Source organism: Spermophilus citellus (assembly GCF_964194105.1).
Source record: "Spermophilus citellus genome assembly, chromosome: 2".
Classification (NCBI taxonomy): Eukaryota; Metazoa; Chordata; class Mammalia; order Rodentia; family Sciuridae; genus Spermophilus; species Spermophilus citellus.
This window is the reverse complement of record NC_138183.1, coordinates 213,508,708-213,529,944: the sequence shown is the minus strand read 5'-3', so window position 1 is coordinate 213,529,944 and position 21,237 is coordinate 213,508,708. Positions and strand designations below refer to the sequence as shown.

Below are 21,237 nucleotides of genomic sequence, written 5' to 3'. Positions count from 1 at the left end.
CCTAAGTTAAAGTGTGTTATATGCATCACTTAATATAATTCTCATCAAAAACCCACAAGCAATAGTTAATATTGTCAATTTTACAGTCATAGAGTGGAAAAGGAAATTGCCCAAGATCACGCAGTGAGGAAATATGCAATGAAGGGATTCCAGGGTGTGTAACTGCCATTCCTGCATTTTAATCCCTATACCACACAGCCTTTCTTAATTAAAAGTTTAAGAATGTGAGAATTTCTGCATACTCATTAGTACCTAAATCTACACCTATTAGATCTCCTCCATATACTACAGGCTGTCTGGCTGGTTCACCCTAACCCCAGTCCTAGAGAAGCTCTAGCCTAGCCTCTGGGCAGGATGCCTCCAACTCTGATCCCACCAACAACAGAGAGTGTACACATGCCCCTGTACCAGGGCCATGGCCAGACTCTCTCCCTCTGGGGAAAACAACCCTCGGACAATCACCTCCCCGCAACTTGGTCCAGGTCAGCAGCCTTCCCAGTGCTGCTCTAACTACCCAGGGACATTCTAATAACGTTGAGTTCACATCTCCTCTATTAGGTCCTTCCTGAGCTATGTGCCAAATCACTGGCAGCACCTCCTGGGAGTTAAGAGCCTCTCCATGCTCAGAGCTGAACAGGAGGGCCAGGAGGCCAGCCAAGGGGCTGTACAGAGTTCTTCCCTCTGGTTTCCCTTGAAGCCTCTGCAGGTTGTCGCCAAGGTGAGAGCACCTTCTTTCAAAGAATTTTCCTTGCCTCTAGGTAGAAATCTCTTTAATCATTTAACAACCAAGTGGACAGGTGACAAACAAGCCAGAAGGGACCTGAGAGGGGAGGCCAGGCCCCTGAGAGCCAGAGGGGAGGCCTGAGGGGTTGGAAGCCCGGTGTGGTGTGGAGAAAGGCTTTGGAGTTTGATGGACTTGAGTTCTAGTATTGGGTGCTGCCTCTCGCTTGCTGTATGTGACCCTGGAGGAAGTCACTTCCCAATTCTGAGACTGTTAGACTGGGTATAAAACAGAGTTGAGAATTAACAGATCTTTTACAGAGCTGATGGTGAACTCAATGGGCCAGATGTGGGGGGGCCTCCGCAGTGGGGGCTCTTTCCATCACCAATGCTCCCACCTCTGCAAATCCTCAGCACGCTGTCATCCACCTTCCGTATTTACCCCATTCTTGTCTTGTGTGAAGGCGGACGGGGGCACTTATTTTACTGCTACTGGGCCACAAGCATTCAGATGTCAGGGACACTCCCGCCTTATGCCTGAATCTCCTACACATCTAGAACCCAAACTGGCTTAAATTTGAGCCCCAGTAATAACAGAAATAATCACTGGCCTTAGCATCATCACATGCTGTTTGTCTTGCCAGGTACTGTGTCCCTCCACATCCATCTAATTCCCTGAGGTTGTTTTATAGACCATGAAAATACAGGTTTGAAGAAGAAAAGTAGTTTGCCCCCAGTTATTAGCAATAGTTCCCAGCAGGTGGGCAGAAGCATCAGCCCCGTTTCATCTCCAGCTAAATCTACCATCCCCTATCCAGGGGATAGGCAAAGACCTCGAGGGTCATTCAAGGGCACACAATTCAAAAACTTTATTTCCCCCAGAGTAGTAAAAAATAAACTGATATTGAAATATCTCCACCACCATCACCCCCCCCCCCGCCTGAATATTTGATTACAAATTTCACAGACATTGAAAATGAGAGGGAATAGTGATGTGTGCTTTTTGTACTTTGGCACCAGGAGTGGTGCCTTCCACAAAACTGAGCCAAGACCCTGAAAGGTCAAGGACACAGATATGTAGATAAATACACAGGGGAGAGATGTGTGTGTGTTAAAGCTTTCTGCCATCAAAACATTGTCACCAAAATACAGCCCTGCAAAATACAGGATGAACTGCTCTGAAAGTACAAACAAAAGACATTAAGAGCATCAACTTCTAGATATTAGTAAAATGAATGAAAAGGATGGGAAAGGGAAGAGAATCCAGAGGAAAGGAGGGAGGAAGGAGTGAGGGGGAGAGAGAGGAAGTGACTTCTGAGCAATTCCCAAGTCTCAGGCACTGACAGGAACATGTACAGATAAACTCTGTCTGTATGGCTCTCACACTCACCCCGAGACAGGTCTAATTACTGTTATTTTATGAACGAGGAGGCAGAGGCTGAGGAGGTTGATTAGCTTATCCAAGGATGGCAGAGTGAAGACCTTAACCCAAGACCATCTGACATCAAGGTCCACCCTCCTCCCAGACACCATGGCTTGGCTGCCCACCCCTGGACTCACCAGTTCTCCTGAGGACACCTGTCCAGACTTTCAGGCCTCAAGCAGGGGATTCTTTGCACAGACCACCAATGAGAGGTCTGGGGTGAGACAGATGGCCACGAATACCCTCTGGGGGCACCCTCAGTGCTCCTCAATGTCCCTGAGGGAACAGAGTCCCTCAAAGACAAAGAGAACCTCCATTCCCAGGGATCACTCTCATTCTCCTCCCCCTCTGCCCATCACTACCTGAGGCTGCTCCTCATGTCTTCCAGACAATAGCATCCCTGTTCCTCAGATGTGAAAGCCAAGCAGGCAGCCTGTCCTCTACTTGTTTTCCCAGTGGACACAGTGGAGCCACCCCAGGACTTATTTGGGGCTTGGGTGCTGCCCATGCACCTGGGGTACACCAGCATGTGACTGGAACCCAAATGAGCCACGCACGGCCCAGGAGCGGCTGTGGGAAGGGTACACACACATCTTCCTGCAGCTTGATGCTGCTCAGAGAGGAGTAATGGCCCTTAGCATTCCTCAGAGTGGTGTGAGGGAGGAGGGTGGGAGGCTGCATATTATGCTGATTCAAATATTTTGAGATGCTCCCTGGACAGGAACAAAGGGAATGTCACTAAAAATCCATTTAAAGACACCATGGCAATAGAAATCTCAGGGATGACTGGTGCAGTCTGCATTTCTGTCACCCTAAGACCAATTTTGTCTGTTTTTATTCTGATATTTTAAATTCAGATAGATTTATTGGAAAAAACTGCCCAGTGAATAGTAAGCATACAGAAACCTGTCCTTTGATTCAGATCAGGAGTTGTCTTAAGAGATGTAAGAGGTTTACTATTCACTGGGTAGTTCTTTCCAATTAATCTGCCTGAATTTAAAACATTAAAATAAAACCAGAAATGTATGAATTGCCAAGATCATTGTAATGTCATGTGTAGCTAAATAAATAAATAAATAAATAAATAAATAAATAAATAAATGAAGGAAAAAATAGGTCTTGAAGTGGTAGACATGCAGAATGTACCAAGAGTTCCTGAGATTTCTATTTAAATGGATTTTTGGTGAAGCACACAATCTTAAGTAGATCGCCTGAATAAGTTTTATAAAATTCACATACAACATACTTATATAACTACCACTCAGATCAGGATACAGAACAACTCCAGCACCCCACAAAACCCCATGCCCCCATTTCATCCTCTGGGTAGTAATTTTAAAAAATACAACCACCATAGCCTACCATTGCTCCCTCCGAGAAGTTGCTAAAGAGACAACACAAGAGTAACAGGCAATTCTAAAAGCTGCACCTAGTACATTTCATTATGCAGTTAGCATCTGTCTCTGGAGGCCAGAATCACCCCCCGCACTGACATGTTCTTTCACTACACCTATCCACAAAGGAGATACCTTTGAAAGCAAAAAGATGCAGCCTCTATCTGTACAGAGTAAAAAGCAGCCGAGAAAGGAAGACGGGGAAGGAGGGGAGTGGAGGATGAGGGATGGGGTCCCTCAGGGAGCCTGTCCCAATCAGACTTCCCCAGGGTTCACCCAACACAGAAGCTCCCACTACTGAAGAGGACCCAATCGTCAAAGAGCTTCACCTATGACCCATGGCCGAACAGTCCTCATACTGGTCAGCCCCAACTTGGGGACAAGCCGGGAAGACAGCACTTCATTTTCCCAACTAGTAAATGGGCTCACTGGAACCAGCCACAGCAAGGATGCCAAGGATGCCACTGGGCCCATATAGTGCCATGTGAATTGGCACTCCATTTAAAAAACCTCTGGGCGTTTCAAGTAGGGGTTGCCTCTGGGGCAGGAGGACATGTTAAATTTGTGTAGCTGGTTGGTGGCAGTTGTAGCATTAGTGGGGACAGACACTTGGACATCTGTTAATTGTTGCCACAAGGAACAATACCTTCTTTTTTTTTTTTTTGGTACTGGGGATTGAACTCAGGGGTGCTCAACCACTGAGCCACATCCTCAGCCCTATTTTATATTTTATTTAGAGGCAGGTCTCACCAAGTTATTTAGTGCTTCACTTTTTCTAAGACTGGCTTTGAACTCACGATCCCCCTGACTTAGCTTCATGAGCTGCTGGGATTACAAGTGGGTGCCATCGCACCCAGCTAGCTTCTAGTTCTTTAAGAGGAACCTGAGACATACTTTCATGTTTAACAACTGCAGTTTAAAATAACCTGATGTGGAGTCTTGTCTAAAAGAATAACAATACTGTAGGCCAAATGAAGGACATGAGCAGGGGACATGAACCACAGATGGAGTGTTCCCAACCTCAGCCCAGAAAAAACTGAGGCCCAGGGTCCTCAGTATGTGTTTCTGCCCACATCACTCCTGAGCGATGGGACACCTGTGGACAGCAGTCGCTCCTTGTGGCAAAGAGGGGACAGGCTAAGATCTGCCAACAGAGCCCAACATCATTTTGTTTGTTTTTATAAATAGAATGTCAAGGGAGTAAATGTGATCTCCCAAGGCCACAGGGGGTGGTGAGGCCTCCGACCCAGTTTCCACGGCCCCAGTGCCTCGCCCTTTCCTTACAGGTGGAGGCCAGAGTTGGGGAACTGAGCTCACAAGGAGCCAGAGGCTGAGCCGCATCTCACCAACCTGGGGATTCTGCTTTCCCCAAATGGGCTTCTCAGCCCACACATCCAAGCCTCCTGGCTGCAGGGGCCAGTGGAGGAGCCCGGGAGGGCACCACACTCCTTACCTGCACATCCAGGTTTTTCCGAGAGGAGGCTGGTGTGTTGGCATAGGAGCTGATGGAGGAGCTGGTGTTGATATCATCGGTGCTGAGGTTGTCTATGGTGTCACTGATGCCGCTGCTGACGGAGCTGCTGTCATCCCAGCTGCCAAGATAAAGACAACCTGAGCACCAAAGCCTCACACTGCTCCCGCCCAGGCTGGCGCAGACTAATGTTCACCTTCCGGGAAGAGGCCCAGCCTATGTCACAATGTCTCAGACTAAGCTCTTTTGCCTCGGATGTGACTCATCCCCAAAGGTACTTTCCATCCTTCGCTTTTGAATTGACACCTGGGTGAGCTGGCTGATACATACCTGCCCCAAAGTGTGGGTGCTTCCATGAAGAGAGGAGACCAAGGATGCTGCCCATGTCCCGCCCCACCCTCCCCTTCACCTCAGGAACTTCATATGAGTCAGCTGTTCTCTCCCAGGCCTAGTGGCAGAGTAGAAGCAGCGCATTTAGGGACTAAAGCTGCAAATGTGCAAGCAAAGACCCATCATGCGCCCCTCTCCCCAGAGGTTAGAGCGGGCAGAGACGCTGCCATGTGAATTTTCTGGACTCCACTCCTGAAAAAAAATGCCAAGGAAGGAAAGCGGCAATTCTCAACCGAAACCTGTGATTCTAACAGTGTCCCAGAATATGTCTAAAGTAGAGTTTTTCATTTCCCGACCCTCAAATCATCCCCCAGCTGCTCAAGTCTAATCTAGGAATGATTCTTTTTTTTTTTTTTTAAAGAAAGAGTGAGAGGAGGGAGAGGAGAGAGAGAGAGAGAGAGAGAGAGAGAGAGAGAGAGAGAGAGAGAGAGAATTTTTTAATATTTATTTTTTTAGTTCTCGGCAGACACAATATCTTTGTTTGTATGTGGTACTGAGGATCGAACCCGGGCCGCACGCACGCATCCCAGGCGAGCACGCTACCGCTTGAGCCACATCCCCAGCCCCTAGGAATGATTCCTGACTCTTTTTTTTCCCCCTGCTTATTGTCTCCCCATCTCCCAATACCATCAGCACATTTAACCTACCATCAGATCCTGTCACCTCTCTTTGTAAAATACATCCAAATGCATGCAGCTCTCTGTACCCTGTCACCTTGCAGTCAAGGGTGCTGTCAGCTCTGCTTAGGTTACTGAAAACAGGCCGTTGGGCCTGTGTTCTACTTCTGCTTCCTCACAATCCATTCTCTGTCTGGCAACCAGAGTGGCCTTCTGGAGCGTCAATCAGATCCCAGAATTGCCTCTCGGGTACCTAATGTCCAAACTCCTACAATGGCCTCAAGGCCCCCTGCCTTGGCCTTCTCTAGTCTTTTTGTCTCTCCGCCCCCTCTCCAGTGTGCACTCGAGGGCTCTGATCACAGGAGTGTTTGTCCCTTCTAAGTCAAGGCTGTTCTTTTCTTCAGGGCTTTGCATTAGTTGTCCCATTTCCTGGACACTGGTCCCTTTCTACCTATCTTTTAGATCCCAGCTGAAGTGCTACTTCCTCAGAGACACACGCTGTTACTCATCAAGCCCACCATCCCACTCAGTTGTATTTTCTTATTTGTGAAGTGGCAGGTAAACAGCAGGTGCCCAATAAATAGTTGCTGACTGAAACTCATAGGAGTGAGCTTCTGACATCAATATGACACTGCTCTAGTTGACCCAGTAGCAAGAGATAGGTATTACTGTTTTTCTATTGTACCGGTGGAGAAACCGACTTAGAAAAGCAAGACACCCTGCACAAGGTCAGACAGCTAGCCAGCAGGAGCCCTGGGGATCCAGCCATTCAGACTCCTGAGCCAGTCTCCTTACTGTGACGCCAGACACTTTCCACTGTGTCAATCCTCGGTACATAGCATCATGACTTGGCGCCCTTCCCCAGGAGGAAGTTGATACTTGGGAGGCCAGGAACACTGGTCCAAGGCCACACGCCAGGAATGGCAGGTCTGATGGCAAAGCAATGACTTAACCATGCACGTTATTCTACCTCTTGGCCTTCACAGCGAAGGCCAGGCAAAGGGGCTGCATGAAGCCAGGGAAATGCTGGGCAGCTGAGGTTTTTGAAAGCCAGGGGCACTGTGTACAAACACAGGCGTGAAACTTAGTCCATCCTACCAGCTTCTAAGACGCCTGCTTCCACATCCTGAGTTCTGCCCGGCTTGGTGAAAACTGCTTTCACCACCTTTCTCTTGGACATTCTCATTTGGCTTCTAAGAGCCAATCTGGAGGATTCCACAGAGACGCAGAAGAAAGGCATGAAGATGATTCCCAAGTGGCAGGATGAGGCGGGGAGGGGGAGGGCTTGAGGGGAGCAGAGTTACTTGTGAAGGCGAATCTGCAAGGGCCCCAGGGTCCCGCAAACTTCCATCAGGTAATACTCTTCTTTTGCCTGGCTTTCCATGCTGGTTCAGATTCTCCCCCTGGGGCCTTCTGAGTTCCTAAAGGGTCCCTCCTGTTTTCATTAGCTTCCCTGTGCTCTGAGGGCTGTTAAAGGAAGGTTTATTCTACCTTCCCAATATGCACGATGCTCAGGAGCCCTGGGATAACTAGGAAGCCCTTACTCTGCGTCAGGCCTCCCGCCAGGAGGTTCACACACTTTCTTATGTTTCTCCAATTCTTCCATCACGCCTGCAAGGTAGGTGTTATGCTGCCCATTTCACAAATGAAGAACTCAAGGCTGAAGGACCAAGTGTACTGATCACTGGCACGCAGTCCAGGTTGGAACGCCCGAAAGGGCAAAACTGCCCGATTTCAGAACACGTCTTCTTTCTAGTCTGTATCCTTCGGCCTTTCACTACGACAGCAGTCACCAGTGGAGCACAGGCCAACTACTCACCACCCCTCAGAGTCACGCTGGCAGGTGCCTACCACCCTTGTAAAGGATGAGGAAACTGAGGCTGTGAGAAGGGTCAGGAAGGCGCTGCAGCAATGTCAAGCTCACTTGGGGGAAGCGTCCTCTCCGCCTCCAGAGGCATTCAAGTGCTGATTGAACATCTCCTGAGCTCATGTGTGGCCCAGGCTCAGGGCAAGTTTCTGTTGCCAACTCGCCCCCGGCTGTGGGTTCGGAGCCCAGCTGCCTTCCCACATAATTCTTTGACAGGTCACAACTTCTGTGCCTCAGTTTCACCTAGCCTGGCGACCACATGAGGCTCTGCTGGGAAAAGCATCACATATGGAAATGGACTCGAATTTCCTCTCACGATTAAAAGAAAATCCCATGAGTCTTTTATTACTTCTGCTCTTTTGGGTTAGGAATTTAGTGTATCTAAAACGTCTTATAGTCTGATAAAGAAGAAAGGGGGACTGATAGGAGAGGAGCGTGGCTGGTGGGGAGGAGGGAGGGAAGTCAGTAACAGATGCCCATGAATCCCAGTCCCAGATTTTGTGCTTTGAAATTGTACCCGTTCCTCCCCCCACTGTGGCCTTTCAACACTGATATACTATTCCAGAGGGGCATGTGGCACTTGACGCACACACATCCTTCCCACATCAGTGCCTGGAACGTTGGAAGGTGAACCCTGAGTTACAGGGTATCCCTGTGACCGGGCTGGGCCCGCAGAGGGAAAGGCAGTGATGGACTAATGGGACAGAGGGAGGGGGAAACTCAAGATAAGGACGAGGGGCCTGGAGAAACCCATGACCAGCAACGGTGGCCTGACATTCCCCAGAGCTGTCAGTGTGTTAGAACCCAAGCCTTGTCCCCGCACTTGGAAAACCAGCAATGGCTCCTTTACCTCTGGAGCTTCCCCCCAAATCCAAAGTACACATGGTCAGGAGCCACCCAGATTAGGTCAATGAGTCCTGAAAGTTCTAAGGAAAATTAGTCTTAGGAGTTGCTAGAGCAGGGATGGAGGGCAGTGTGCTGCTGCCTCTTCCATACTCTCTTTGACATTCAGAGGGTACGTGACATCTTGGCAGCTATGAAGTCCAGTAATGAGCTCTGCGGCTCTGCTTAAGGTCGTGCTTCCCAAATTCGCAGGACCACAGGAGAGATGCTAAGGAGAACGAAAAATGCAAAAATATACATGAAACCCTGAGCTGCCAGTGGCTGCTTCATTTTTACCTGCTTAAGAAGAAGCTGGCACAAAGGGGAGGGATGCAGAGTTGAGAGGGATAAAAGTATCCCTTTGACATGGCTTCAACTCCAGCCACACCTGAAGCATTCCTAGAAGGCCCAAATGTTGGAAGTAATAAATTCTCTTCTTTTACTCAAAACTAGCTGGCTGAGGTTTGTCATTTGGTATACTCAGGCTTCCTAATGGGTAATTGATATTTGTTTGTGAAATAACTCGAGATATATAGCTGAGAGGAAAAATGTGGAAACCATGCAGAAATCATTCAAGTAGGAAGGACATTATTGAACCAATCAGGCAGTAAAGGGCATCAGATATAACCAGGGGTGACACACAAGAGTCCATAGGTCCAAATTGGTTGATAGGTAATAGATGTTGAAAGAGGTAAGAAACCCAGAGGCTGTGTGTTTACTTTGTGGTGAATTGAAATTCCAGGGAAGAGGCCCGGGGGAACCCCAATGACCCAGCAGAAAGAATCAGGGGATTCTACCAGGACTCTAGAACAGTCATTCTAGAGTCTGAATGTTTCCTTAGTGGAAACATATAATCTGAAACCTTGGGAAGAGTTTTGCAATGGCAAAATAAATTAAAATATGAATATTTAAGTTTTAGATAACAACTGTGATCACTGGGTTGATCTCTGCACATTTCTCTCTCTTAAAAGAATATGGTGGGGAGCTGGGGCTGTGGCTCAGTGGTGGAGCACTTGCACATATGAGGCACTGGGTTTGATCCTCAGCCCCAAATGAAAATAAATAAATAGATAAATAAATAAATAAAGGTATTGTATCCATATGCAACTAAAAAAAATGGGAAAAAGAATACATGGCATATTAGAGGATATTATCAAATAGTTACGATGTCATTTTTGTAAATATCGGTTTTTGACTTGAGATTTTTAAGATGAAAGATTAAAAAACTATTAAGATTACAAAAAGAATCAATATATTTAAGATAATAATTTGACATTTGTGAGTCAACTTATATTCGATTTGCAAGAATTCATGCTTAAAACGACTGCTTGCTCAGTCACTGTCCGCCCTGCCAGACATCTGAAGACCTCCTGAGAAGCAGGTATGATAAATTTATGAATGCAGTCTAAAACGTTTAGGACAACCTAATTATCCAATTTGCAAATAGTCCTAATTGTTTAGGGCAATTCAATCTGTTGAGCCGGAATTACTAAAGTGCTAATCAATAACAAGTAGAAACAAACTTAATTGATACAAAAATCCTTGATTTACACAAGAGATTTGTAAGAAAATTCAGGTTTAAAAATGAAGACTTCAGTAAGTTGAATATTAAACCTAAACCTTGGAGAATTAACTCTAAGAAGTTACTGAGGGTACAAAGGTGCTCTTCTATATTAATGAATTTTATAAAAGCGGATTTCATTTTTGAATGAATGATTTTTATATGAATGACCAGAAAAATAAATGAAGCCCAGACAGCACCACCTCTCCCCATGCCAGTTTTTCCTATGATGGTTCACCTTCACTCTACATTGTAAGGCTTTCACAGATGTGCCAAATTGCTTGGAAAATGTTAGTGGAGACAGCATTGGGAAATAAACAGAACCACCCCAGGACCACTGCCTGGAAACTAAAATGTGACACATGGCTTGGTCGGTTTCTCCAGCCACCACCACCCCCCACCCCCGTTTTTAAAGCAATTTCAAGTCAGCATATCTGATAAATTACTTGGCTGAGACATCTAAAGAAATGAGAAGATGCTTCCATTGATTTATCAGAATAATCAACATAAAATCATTTCCTAGCCATGTAGACCCATGTGCCTCTTTATCAATGAAAAAAATCCTACACTGCTCAAGTAAGGTAAGGGCCTAACTGGAGTTATAAGTGATCAGCCTTAAAAATGATCTTCACCTATTCTTAGCCAATGGATGAGTGGAAATAATACCATCACTTATTTTTCTTCAAGACTCGTAAACTCTACATATTTACAGACAATGCCAGGGCCCCTGAATTCACTTACTCATCTTATCCAGCCGGCCAGCGCCCTCTAGGTGCCAAGCACTGTGGGAAGCAATGGAGACCAGGCTATGACTCAGTCGTCCTCAACTGTGGCTGCAAACCCAATAGATTGGGACAGGCAGGAACACAGCTCAGATGAAAGGCAAAATAGGGAGATGAGCAAAGGTCACCAAATAGCACTGGTTCCAGAGAGCATTTCTACATCCACCAATGAGTCCCAGCACAAGCAAAGAGTCTGGCAGGTTCCAAAGTCCAAGCACACAGATGCTCTTTACTAGACTGCTCTCAGCTCCAAGCAGGGACATGGCAAAGGCAAGCAGCCTGGACAGCCAGCCCTCACCCACCCCAGCCTTCCCCAGAGCATAGTACTGGGAAAGTTCAGACAAGTCCTGTTTCCTCCAGGCCCCAGGCTCCGCATCTGTGTAAGAAAGGAGCTGGATTAAGCCATTTCAAAGGTTCCTGGCTGCCTGAGCTAGAAGGAAGAAAAACAGGCACAGTGAAGGTCCTAAGAAGAATCTCCTCCCACACAGAAAAAAACTGCCAAATAGGTAACTGCATTTCCTAATCTCAAGAGTTCGTCACTGCTGATTTCACTCCTCAGATTACTATTTTTAAAGCCCACGCAGAATCTTTTAAATATATAAAATAGGTGTCAGTATCTTATACATCTGAGTAGTAACTGCTCTTTGGGACAGATATGCTCTCCCCTTTGACACAGTTCCCACGTGAGCCTTCTTAGTCACACATGCTATCTGCATGGCCCTGCAAGATGAATTTGCAGGGCTGGGGATGTGGCTCAAGCGGTAGCGCACTCGCCTGGCGTGCATGCGGCCCGGGTTCGATCCTCAGCACCACATACAAAGATGTTGTGTCCGCCGAAAATTAAAAAATAAATATTAAAAAATTCTCTCCCCTCCCCCCTCTCTTTAAAAGAAAAAAAAAAGATGAATCTGCAAACTCTGGAACAGAATCACTACAACCAACTCACAAGAGTGGGTCTGAATCAGAGGATGCTATTCAAACACAAAGAAACAGCGCGTGATCTTGCCAAGTGTTTATAGTCACCACTCACAGTGTCCTCGGCTACACCTGGCACATTATTCCACTCCCATTTTCTGCTAGAGGAAATGGATGCTCAGGACCCAGAGCTTATCAGAAGGATGGAATTCAGGGCTTGGGATGGGGCTCAGTGGTGGAACATTTGCCTAGCATGTGCAAGGGCCTGGATTTCAAACTGGGGTGTAATGACTCTACACAGCCTTCCAGCTCATTGGAAAGGCAAAACCCATAGTGGCACAAAGACAGGATCCATACAGATTAGTTCCAAAATCTCCATTGCTAACCAGCCTAATGGCAAAAGGTCTTCCTCTGTAGATGACAAACAAGCATATCAAGAAGACATCCCATTTTGGGCCAAAATGTAGTGTTTTAACCAGATTGAGGCCCTCAAAGCCTCAGACTGTTTGTCTACTACCTCTTGGAGACATATAGACATAAAGAGAAAGGAGTCTACAAAAGTTACCGGAAAATCCATTCAAAAATGGAAGAGGCTGTTAAACTAGGAGATCCGGTTTCAAAGTCTTCCAAGAGCTGCTTACATCACTGTGTCAGGAATTCAAATGCCACTCAGGGCTTAAAGTACAATTTCAACAGCCCCAATACAAGCTATCTGCTATGAAAAACGCAGGTGAAAGAGTCATAAATTATTTCAGCTTTGCACATGTCCTGCTTTGCCTCCGTGTTGTGGGGAACAAGCACTGGTAAAACCCAGGAGGCAGAAGTGACTTCACCAGGACTCCTGAGAACCCATTTCTAACTGGGACACGTTTTAAATATTGAGCTGTTCCAGAGGGTAGCTAAAAGTAGGAGGAATCTGTAATGGTCCTGAATTCATGTGATATTATATTTACAACTTCCTCTCATGAAGCAAAATAGAACCACAAGGTTAGAGGGATGATTAAATAGATTTTTCCACTAGGATTTACACACCCTGGATCTTGGCAAAAGACTGGGAGTAGAGGAGTTATTGAAGGATCCAGAGGGAGGGAGGGTCATTATGCTTTTCAAATGGACTCCCTGAGAGATCATGTTGTTTATTCAAGGGAAAGACATGCTAAATGAGGCTGTAAAAAGAAATCAGATTGCAGATAGATATTAGTTCTTCTCTGCTAATAAAAAAAAAAAAAAAACTTCAGCCTGTTAGCAGAGTATAACCATGGTTCTGAAAAGTAGTCTTCATAAAGCAAAGATCCTCTCCGAACTCCAGAGACTCTGTCTGAGGGCTTTCTGGAGGCCCTCAGTGCTCTCAGAAACAGTCTGGGCCGCCTACCAGCCCCAGCCCCAGCCCCTGCCCTCTTGTCTGTTTCCCCTGGGTGAATAAAGTCCTACCCACTGCCAGGCCTTACCTGCTCAGTTTTCCAGGTCTGCTCCAGAATCACAGCAGAGCTGTGTATGGGCCCTGTGCCCACCACCCGACAGATGCAATCAGTTGCAAAAATCCCAGACTGGTAGAACTTGTTTTCTGGCTATTGTTCAAGGCAATTGTTCCCCTGAAACCCCAGGGCCTGATTGGAATGAGATCCTTTGGTGTGGATGAGTGAGCAAGCCCCACCATAGGCTTAGGATGGGGAAGTGAAAGGGTTTGGCTACCAACATTTCCCACCAAACAGGTATGTTAACTATTTCCCCCCCAGGACATGTGCTGGGGCATCCTCTCCTCTAACCACTGCCAGGGCCTATTAAGGAAATCACCTTCAAAGGCCGCCAGAAGGCCCCTACAGAGTCCTACCTCACATACACTAACTTTATTAATGATAATAACAGTCGACTTGAAGTTTAAAGTTGTGCCAGACCTTAATTCACTACAAGCTAATAGTGATAATTTCACTACATGCATTATTTCATCTCATCCTTATAACTCTATGATAAACACAATAACTAACCTTATTAATGCCTCCCTTTGTGTCTGGACCAGTTGTTACTTAATATATTTTCTCCCAGCTAACATGAGATAGATACGAACACCATACCCATTTCAGAGATGAGGAAATTGAGGCTTGGCGAAAATAGGCCCAAGGGAGGGCTGTACAAGTAGAATATGTTAAAGCAGATCCAAAAGTTGTTGGACCATTTTGTTTATTCATTTTTACATACTTGGATACCCCTCCATCATATGTATTAGATGTCTCAAAGAATTATGAAATACATGACAGAGTTAATAGTTATTTGAATTCAAAGCCACAAATGGGCTGAGCCATAGCTTAGTAATAGAGTACCTGCTTAACATGTTAGAAGCCCTTGATTCAATCCCCAACAACCCCCACCACCCCAAAAACCTAAAGAAACAAAAACAAAGAAACACAAGCAAGCTCTTCTCTCTAGATCCCTACATGGTTTGCAGTACTACAGCAAAATGACCAAGAACCTGAATTTGAATTAATGCAAAGACAGACTTTAGGCACTAATACCGGCAAACTTAGTTTCACCTAGTAGTGGACAACCGAGCTTAGGAGGCTCCAGATGGAGGCAACACAGCTCTGCAGAAAAAAGTACAATGAATCTGTGCGTGAGTCCTGGCCATGCCATTTACCTAGTCAGAGCACCTTCACTTCCAGGAACCCAGCTTTCCTCCTGTGTGCTACAGTGCTAATAACACTCAGTTCTCAGAAGGCTTTTGCAGGAGTAGAGCAGCTCAGTGTGTGTAGCTCTCCAGGCATATCAGAGATAAGAGCTCATGTCAGTTGCAGGCCAGGAGGCAGGGAGCCTGCAAGGACTCCAGGCGGGGGATGCAGGCCCGCATTATGAAATACATGACAGAGTCTAATGCGAGAACTTGCTGCTTGCTGCCATAAATGGACAGTGTCCCAGGAGAGAAGCAGCTTCTACAGACGGTGCCAGGTGCAAGGCCAGTCATTTGGGGTAGAGAGAGGGAAACATGAACCCCATAAAGAGTGCTCCAAGGGGATTTAGCAGCGATCAGAAGGTTCCTGGCTTGAGTTTCACCCCACAGCACCTTTGTTCCATTTTTGTAACTCATTCCTTGGGCAAGTAGGTGGTCCCCTGAGTAGGCGTGAAATTCCTCCCTTTGGTTTCAGGGGCTTGTTCTGGTTAGAAACCCCAGAGCTTTGGTCCGGATGCCTGAGCCCCTCATTGTTACAATCGGCACCAGCATGTCTGCTGACCTCAGCTACACAAAGCCCTCTCTTCTCCAAGGCTCCTCAAGAGAGGGTTGCTCACGCTTGGGCCACTGCCGGCCCCCAGCTTTTGCCAAGGATCTCAACGAGCCCATCCTGGTTTTCTGTTTACAAGAAGATGTTTCCCTTAAACACAGACAGAATTCAGCATATTACAGCTAATCACAGTGAACACAAGCACAGTGAAGAGTTTTAATAATGGGTTCCAGGCTCCGTGCTAAGTACTTTACATACATCAATCCACAAATGCCTGTCCAGTACCTTATTAGGGACAAACTATTAAGGTCCTCTTTTCATAGATGTGGAAATTGGGGCTTATAGAAGCTGAGTGACCTGCCCAAGGTGTCTGAGCTAATACATGGAGCTTGATTCGAACCCAGATCTGTCTGATTCTGAAACCGAAACTCCTCTTAACCACATTGATTCAACATAAGGAGAGGTAAGGATGCTTTTATACAGATCAGGGTCATATAGGAACTCAGGACTCCCACCTGTTATACAAGCTCCAGATACCTTAATGCAATCAAGTTGTTCTAAGACAACTCTAAATAGTTAAAGACAAAAGGGTGGGGTGCTAGGTGTGGTGGCTCACACTTGTAATCCCAGAGACCTGAGAGGCTGAGGCAGGAGGATGTCAGTTTGAGACTAGCCTGAGCAATTGATAAGACCCTGTCACAAAACTTAGGAAAAACATAAAAATAAGGGGAGTGGTTGTGGGGGACAAACCCAGGTCAGGATGTTGTTTGCTTGCCTTAAGTCTAGGTAGGTGGGATGGGATACAGATGTAGGGGTCCAGCTCCTCCTACCCCACCCCCAAACAACACACACACTTAACTCCCAATACATCTTAGGGATCCAGGTCAAAATAAGGTTGCCCCAGGGCAGCCAGAGAGATGGCTGTCTTTTTAATGCAGTTTTTCTCTTAATCTTCCCTCTCTAGGGCATAGGGGAAGAGAAGGGTATTGAGGTCAAGAGGCAGGAGGATCACCAAATGGGGGACCAGCCTCAGAAACTTGGCAAAACCCTCAGCAATTTAGTGAGACCCTGTCTCAAAGATTAAAAAGGACTGGAGATATAGTTTTGTGGTAAAGTACTCCTGGGTTCAATTCCCAGCCCCCAAATAAATAAATAGTTCTACAAAGAATCAGCTTTACAAACCAAGAGAAGCCCAGCTCCAGCTAATCAGGCACCCCAGGCACACACTGGAACCAGCTAGTGCCAGCAACTTGGGTCAGCATTAACATGCTGGGTGTACATCTTCTCCCTTCGGAACTCTTCAGTAAACTCAGCTCCTGGAAAGGCAGCCCCAGAGTAGCAGGGCATAGCCCCAGCAGCCCAAGGCCAGATTTGACTTCCGATTAGGATCCCAGCCTTTGGAACACAAGATACAAGCATAGCATCAGCCAGATCCACGGAGCAGCCCAGGAGCTTCAAGGAGATGAGAGAATGCCCAGCCAGGTCCTACTGCCAGGGCAAGGCTGCTACTCACCCCACAGCCCTCCCCCTCCTAGATACAAGCAAGGTCTGAGAAGCTCAGGCAGGTCGCACTAGTAAGCATCATATGCACTTTGGTGAGTCCTCTACAACCCAAAGTGCCCTTTATCCAGCTGCACCACTTGTCACCTTACAGGTGATTGAACCCATTTGTTAAGGTCAGCACAGATGGCAGGGGGATGGAGTGGACCTGGGCTCCAATCCCAGCTTTCCTTCTTATTAGCTGTGTGACCCTGAGCAAGTTACTTAACTTCTCTTAGTTCCCACTTCAAAATGAAGAGCAATCTTTTCCAGTTTGACAATGAAAACTGAAAGAGCCAATGTCTGCTAGATGTTTGGCACTTAGTAGGTGGTCATAAACATTGTTATCTTCTCCCCTGTCTGACTTAAAAACATAAACTTACCTCTTTGTGCAGCTCTACATATCCTAAAGAAGGAAAAAAGGTCCTCGTATTTAAACCTCCCATGCCATCTCTCCTGGAGCCTAGTTTCCAGGGGGGGAAAAAATCCCACCCGGTAATTGGCAGTATTAGTAAACACAACCGCAAGTTCACCAGGCTCCACAGATTCAAAACAAAACCTCCAACTGCTAGTCATTTTAATCAGGGCCCTCAGAACCACCAGCGGCCCTTGCCTGGGGCCACAGGGTTGCTCTCCAGCTCACCCTTCCCCCAGTGGAGCCATCTCCCAGCCAAACCTGGAAAGAAGACTTAGGGCAGTTGGGCGATCGACACCCTGTTTTTCCACCTCAGAAGCCTCATTTTCATAATATGGTCTGGAAAATATTGACATCACTCAAATGTCTAGGTGGACCAAGCACATTTGGGTAATAATGCTCCCCACTTTCTCTGAAACCATCAAGAACAAAAGGGGTGGGGAGTCCGGAGGGTGAGATGGGTGCTGAATTTCTCTGCCTCCCCCGCACCCAACACACACACAGCCCACGGTGATTCTGGCAGCTACGCCTCAGCCTGCTCTGCCCAGCTTCTCAGTACCAGCCAGGGAGCAACCAGACAGTACACATGCCGCACTGCCCGGACCCCAGGGAAAAAAAAAAATCCACATCCTACCTGGTTAGGTCCCTAGGCCAGAGCATTTCACTACATTGTGGTCCCTGGAGAACAGCGGACAAAGAAGCTGAATGAATCTCATGGGCCGGCAATTCCCTTGCCAGCCGGGCCAGCCCACGGTGAGCCAGGGAATCCCGGAGCCCAGCAACTGGGCTACTGGAGGACTAGCTAGAAGAGGTTGACCATTCCCCAGCCCAGGAAAGAAATCCGATCCCCCAACAAAATTAACCTTTAAAGTGCTGAAGGAGTGAGAGGTCAGGACAGAGAGCTAGAATCAAGTCAGCTGTGAAAAGTTTCAGTGAAGCAAGAGCTCGAGCTGTTACCGTAAAACACCGAATAGAAGGGCCCTCTGTGTGCACCAGGAGCGTCTATAACAATCCAGCAAGTTGAAGAAGAAAATCACATGTGAGAAAATATTTTACATTCCCAGGGACTGTGCCAAAATGCTAGAGAAAGTCCTTCCAGCCCTAAGTGCTGCTTTTAATGACATGAAACTCACTGACCAAACATTTCTTAGCTCATTCCATTGACATGTGAATGCAAAGCATCTGATTAGAATGGTTAGCCTCCAGCCAGAACTTTTAAACCTAAAAGGGAAATGATACCTGTTGGTGCAGTTAACAACATGCATTATTTCCAGCCACGTCAGTGTTCAGGCAGTGCCAATTAAATAATATGCATTAATCTCTCATGGCTATTTATAAAGGAAAAATAACCTCAGTTTATGCATGGCTACATTAAGCATTATGGTATGGAGCCTGGAAGAGGAGGTGGGTGGGGAAAGAGTCCCAGCTCAAGATGGGAAGGGGTTGCACCCGGCTAATCCCTATTAAAACCTGTAATCAAGGATCTCAGAAGAAAGGAGGTAAACAGATGCAGAGAACAAAGAACAACTGTATTACTACTGAGATTTGAAAAGCAAAATTATGTTGACTATAGTCACAAGCTTTCATTTCAAAATAAAGGATGAAGATGCTCTCCCCAAAATCCTAGCAGTTGTTTCTGGCTACCTTCAAAGGACTTTGTCTGAGCAAGGCTCTCCCCCAGGCCTGGGCTCCTCCTCCAGCAGAATGGGGACTGGAGGACTGTGGCCCTGGGGGTGGCTAGGAAAGGAAGCAATAACTAGCTCCAAGCAGGATCTCTGTGTGGACAGGGTTTGCTCTGCAAACAGAAGCTTTTCAAAGGAGAATGAAGAGCTATTTATTACTCCCCCACCCAAGACGGAGGGAATAAAGTTTGGAAAGGAGGGTCTGGCAGAGTTTCCCAGGTGAATGAAAAGGCAAACGTGTCTAGGAGCAGAGATTGTAATCTTGATGGAGTCCCAACCAGAGTTAATCATTCACATCTCATCCTGGGGCCCTCCTCCACTTGCTGTGAGCATCTACATTGGGAGGCGGGAGTGGGGGGATGGGGGTGTGGGGAGCGGGCAGATGGGGTGCAGTCCAGATTTACCTAGACAAAAAAAAGTCAGGATGGACACAAGCTCTGGAGCCTTCAAACCACTCCTATCTTCACTGCTACTGGAACTGAATTCACCTTTATAATGTGACTCTGAGCATCTGGCTGACCTCAAGGTTAGTTTGGGAGTCAGATGGTGACCATGGACATAGAGACATGTTTGCACATATACACATACGCATAAGCACAAATATATAAAAAAGATTTTCCCATTGTTTCCTGCAGTCATTCTTTGCTTTCAGCAAATTCAACATGCAACAATCCTGATTAGCCACCTAATTAGCTAGAGGATATCTATCCACTCATTTATTCACTGTTCTAAATGTTGAGGATACAGCAGAAAACAAAAAAAGACAAAAATCCTACTCTGATGGAACTTATCTGTTAATGGTTGAACTATAAAGAAAATTAGACAAAATGTAAATTACATAGTTATCTATTAGTGATAGGTGCTATGGAGAAAAAATAATGTAAAGAAGAGGATGTGTTTGTCAATAGAGTGTGAGATTTTTACCTAGGGTGGCTAAGAAGCCCTGCTGAGGGCATGGGTTTTATTACAAACATGAAAGCAATGTGGGAGCTGGTTATGTGTGTATCTGAGAGCAAAAGCCTTCCAAGAGAGGAAATGGCCAGTGCAAAGGCCCTGAGACCACATAAAACCAAAACCATCAGTGCAAGAATGCAAGGCTCCAACAGACTTAACAGGGAATCAAAAGGAAATCAGAGGAGATCAGGTGTGAGGGCCAAGGTATAGGGAGGCTGAAGCCTGGCAAATCTCTGTAGGCATCTTGGCATTTAGTCTCAGTAAGAAAGGGTACACTTAACAAATGGGAGTTTCTCGGTTAAACAAAGTTCATACAAATCTCCTACAACACTACCTAGATCATTGATTATGCACATGACAAATTTACTGCACACACAAAAAAAGTGCTTTAAGAGGGTCTCAGTCTTCTATCTAGGGTTCAAATTAAGAATCATACCTTTAATATGAAAGCCTCTGGAGCCTGATGTTATGATATACATGCCTTTAATCTCAGCAACTTGGGAGGCTGAGGCAGCAAGACCACAAGTTCAGGCCAGCCTGGCTAACTTAGTGAGATCCTGTCTCAATAAATATAAAATAAAATAAAAAAGGGCTAAGGGTGTAGTTCAGTAGTAGAGCACTCCTGGGTTTAAACTCCAGTAACCCTCCACCCCCAAAAAAGAAAAAAAAAGTCTCTGAATTCCTTGGAGTTACAGGTTTGAGGTTAGTCAGGGCTTTTCCATGATAGGAAGATAACCACCAGTGTGGCCAAGAGTTCTAGGCAATGGGAAAGAAATGGAAGGTAAGCCATCCAACTCTGACAGCACATGTCTCTGGCTCTTTTCAAAGATCCCAACCTCCTCTGTCATTTCTGGCCTTGGCTTTTAAACAGGCCAAATTCCAATGACCTTCTAGAACAGGCATAACATTTCTCTCCATATGTCATCAATAATGTTAAGGTTCTTAGGCTAGTGCCATTTTTTTTTTTAAACTAAAAAGTAGGTGAAAAACTCCACCCAGATATGAAAAAGTAGAAGAAAACTTTATTCTAGGAATAAAGTCCATAGAGAAAAAACCCTCAAGCCCCAGAAATGCATCTAAAAAGACATTCCCTTATTTTCATTTAGTGGTATATTAAAACAAGGCAAGGGAAGACACTCCCATCCCCTCCAGCATAATCAGTTTCTCCCTTTTTACTAGCTTCCCTGCCACCCACCCTGGTCCAGAAATCTGTCACTCATCCCATCAAATGAAACAAAAGTCTGACCCTGTGCCCATATTCCCCTCCATGGCCATGTCAGTCTCTGCTCCATATTACTGTGAAACATCTCCAAGGAGCATCTGGTACTTCTCATGACCCATTATCACTTCAACACACAACTTGGACTTTTGTCCCCACTAGTCCACTGAAGCCACTGCCTGTTTCCTTCAAGG

General features: G+C 46.2%; 1 protein-coding gene across 9 annotated transcripts in view; it reads right to left on the bottom strand.

Annotated features, from left to right (window-relative positions):
- NAV2 (neuron navigator 2) overlaps positions 1–21,237 on the bottom strand; it is a 701,871-nt gene that overhangs the window by 68,700 nt on the left and 611,934 nt on the right. For all 9 annotated transcript variants that reach the window (XM_081282533.1, XM_081282536.1, XM_081282532.1 and 6 more), the window contains one exon: positions 4,991–5,129. In XM_081282533.1, the coding sequence (XP_081138659.1) occupies positions 4,991–5,129 (139 nt within the window). The remainder of the gene's footprint in view (positions 1–4,990; positions 5,130–21,237) is intronic.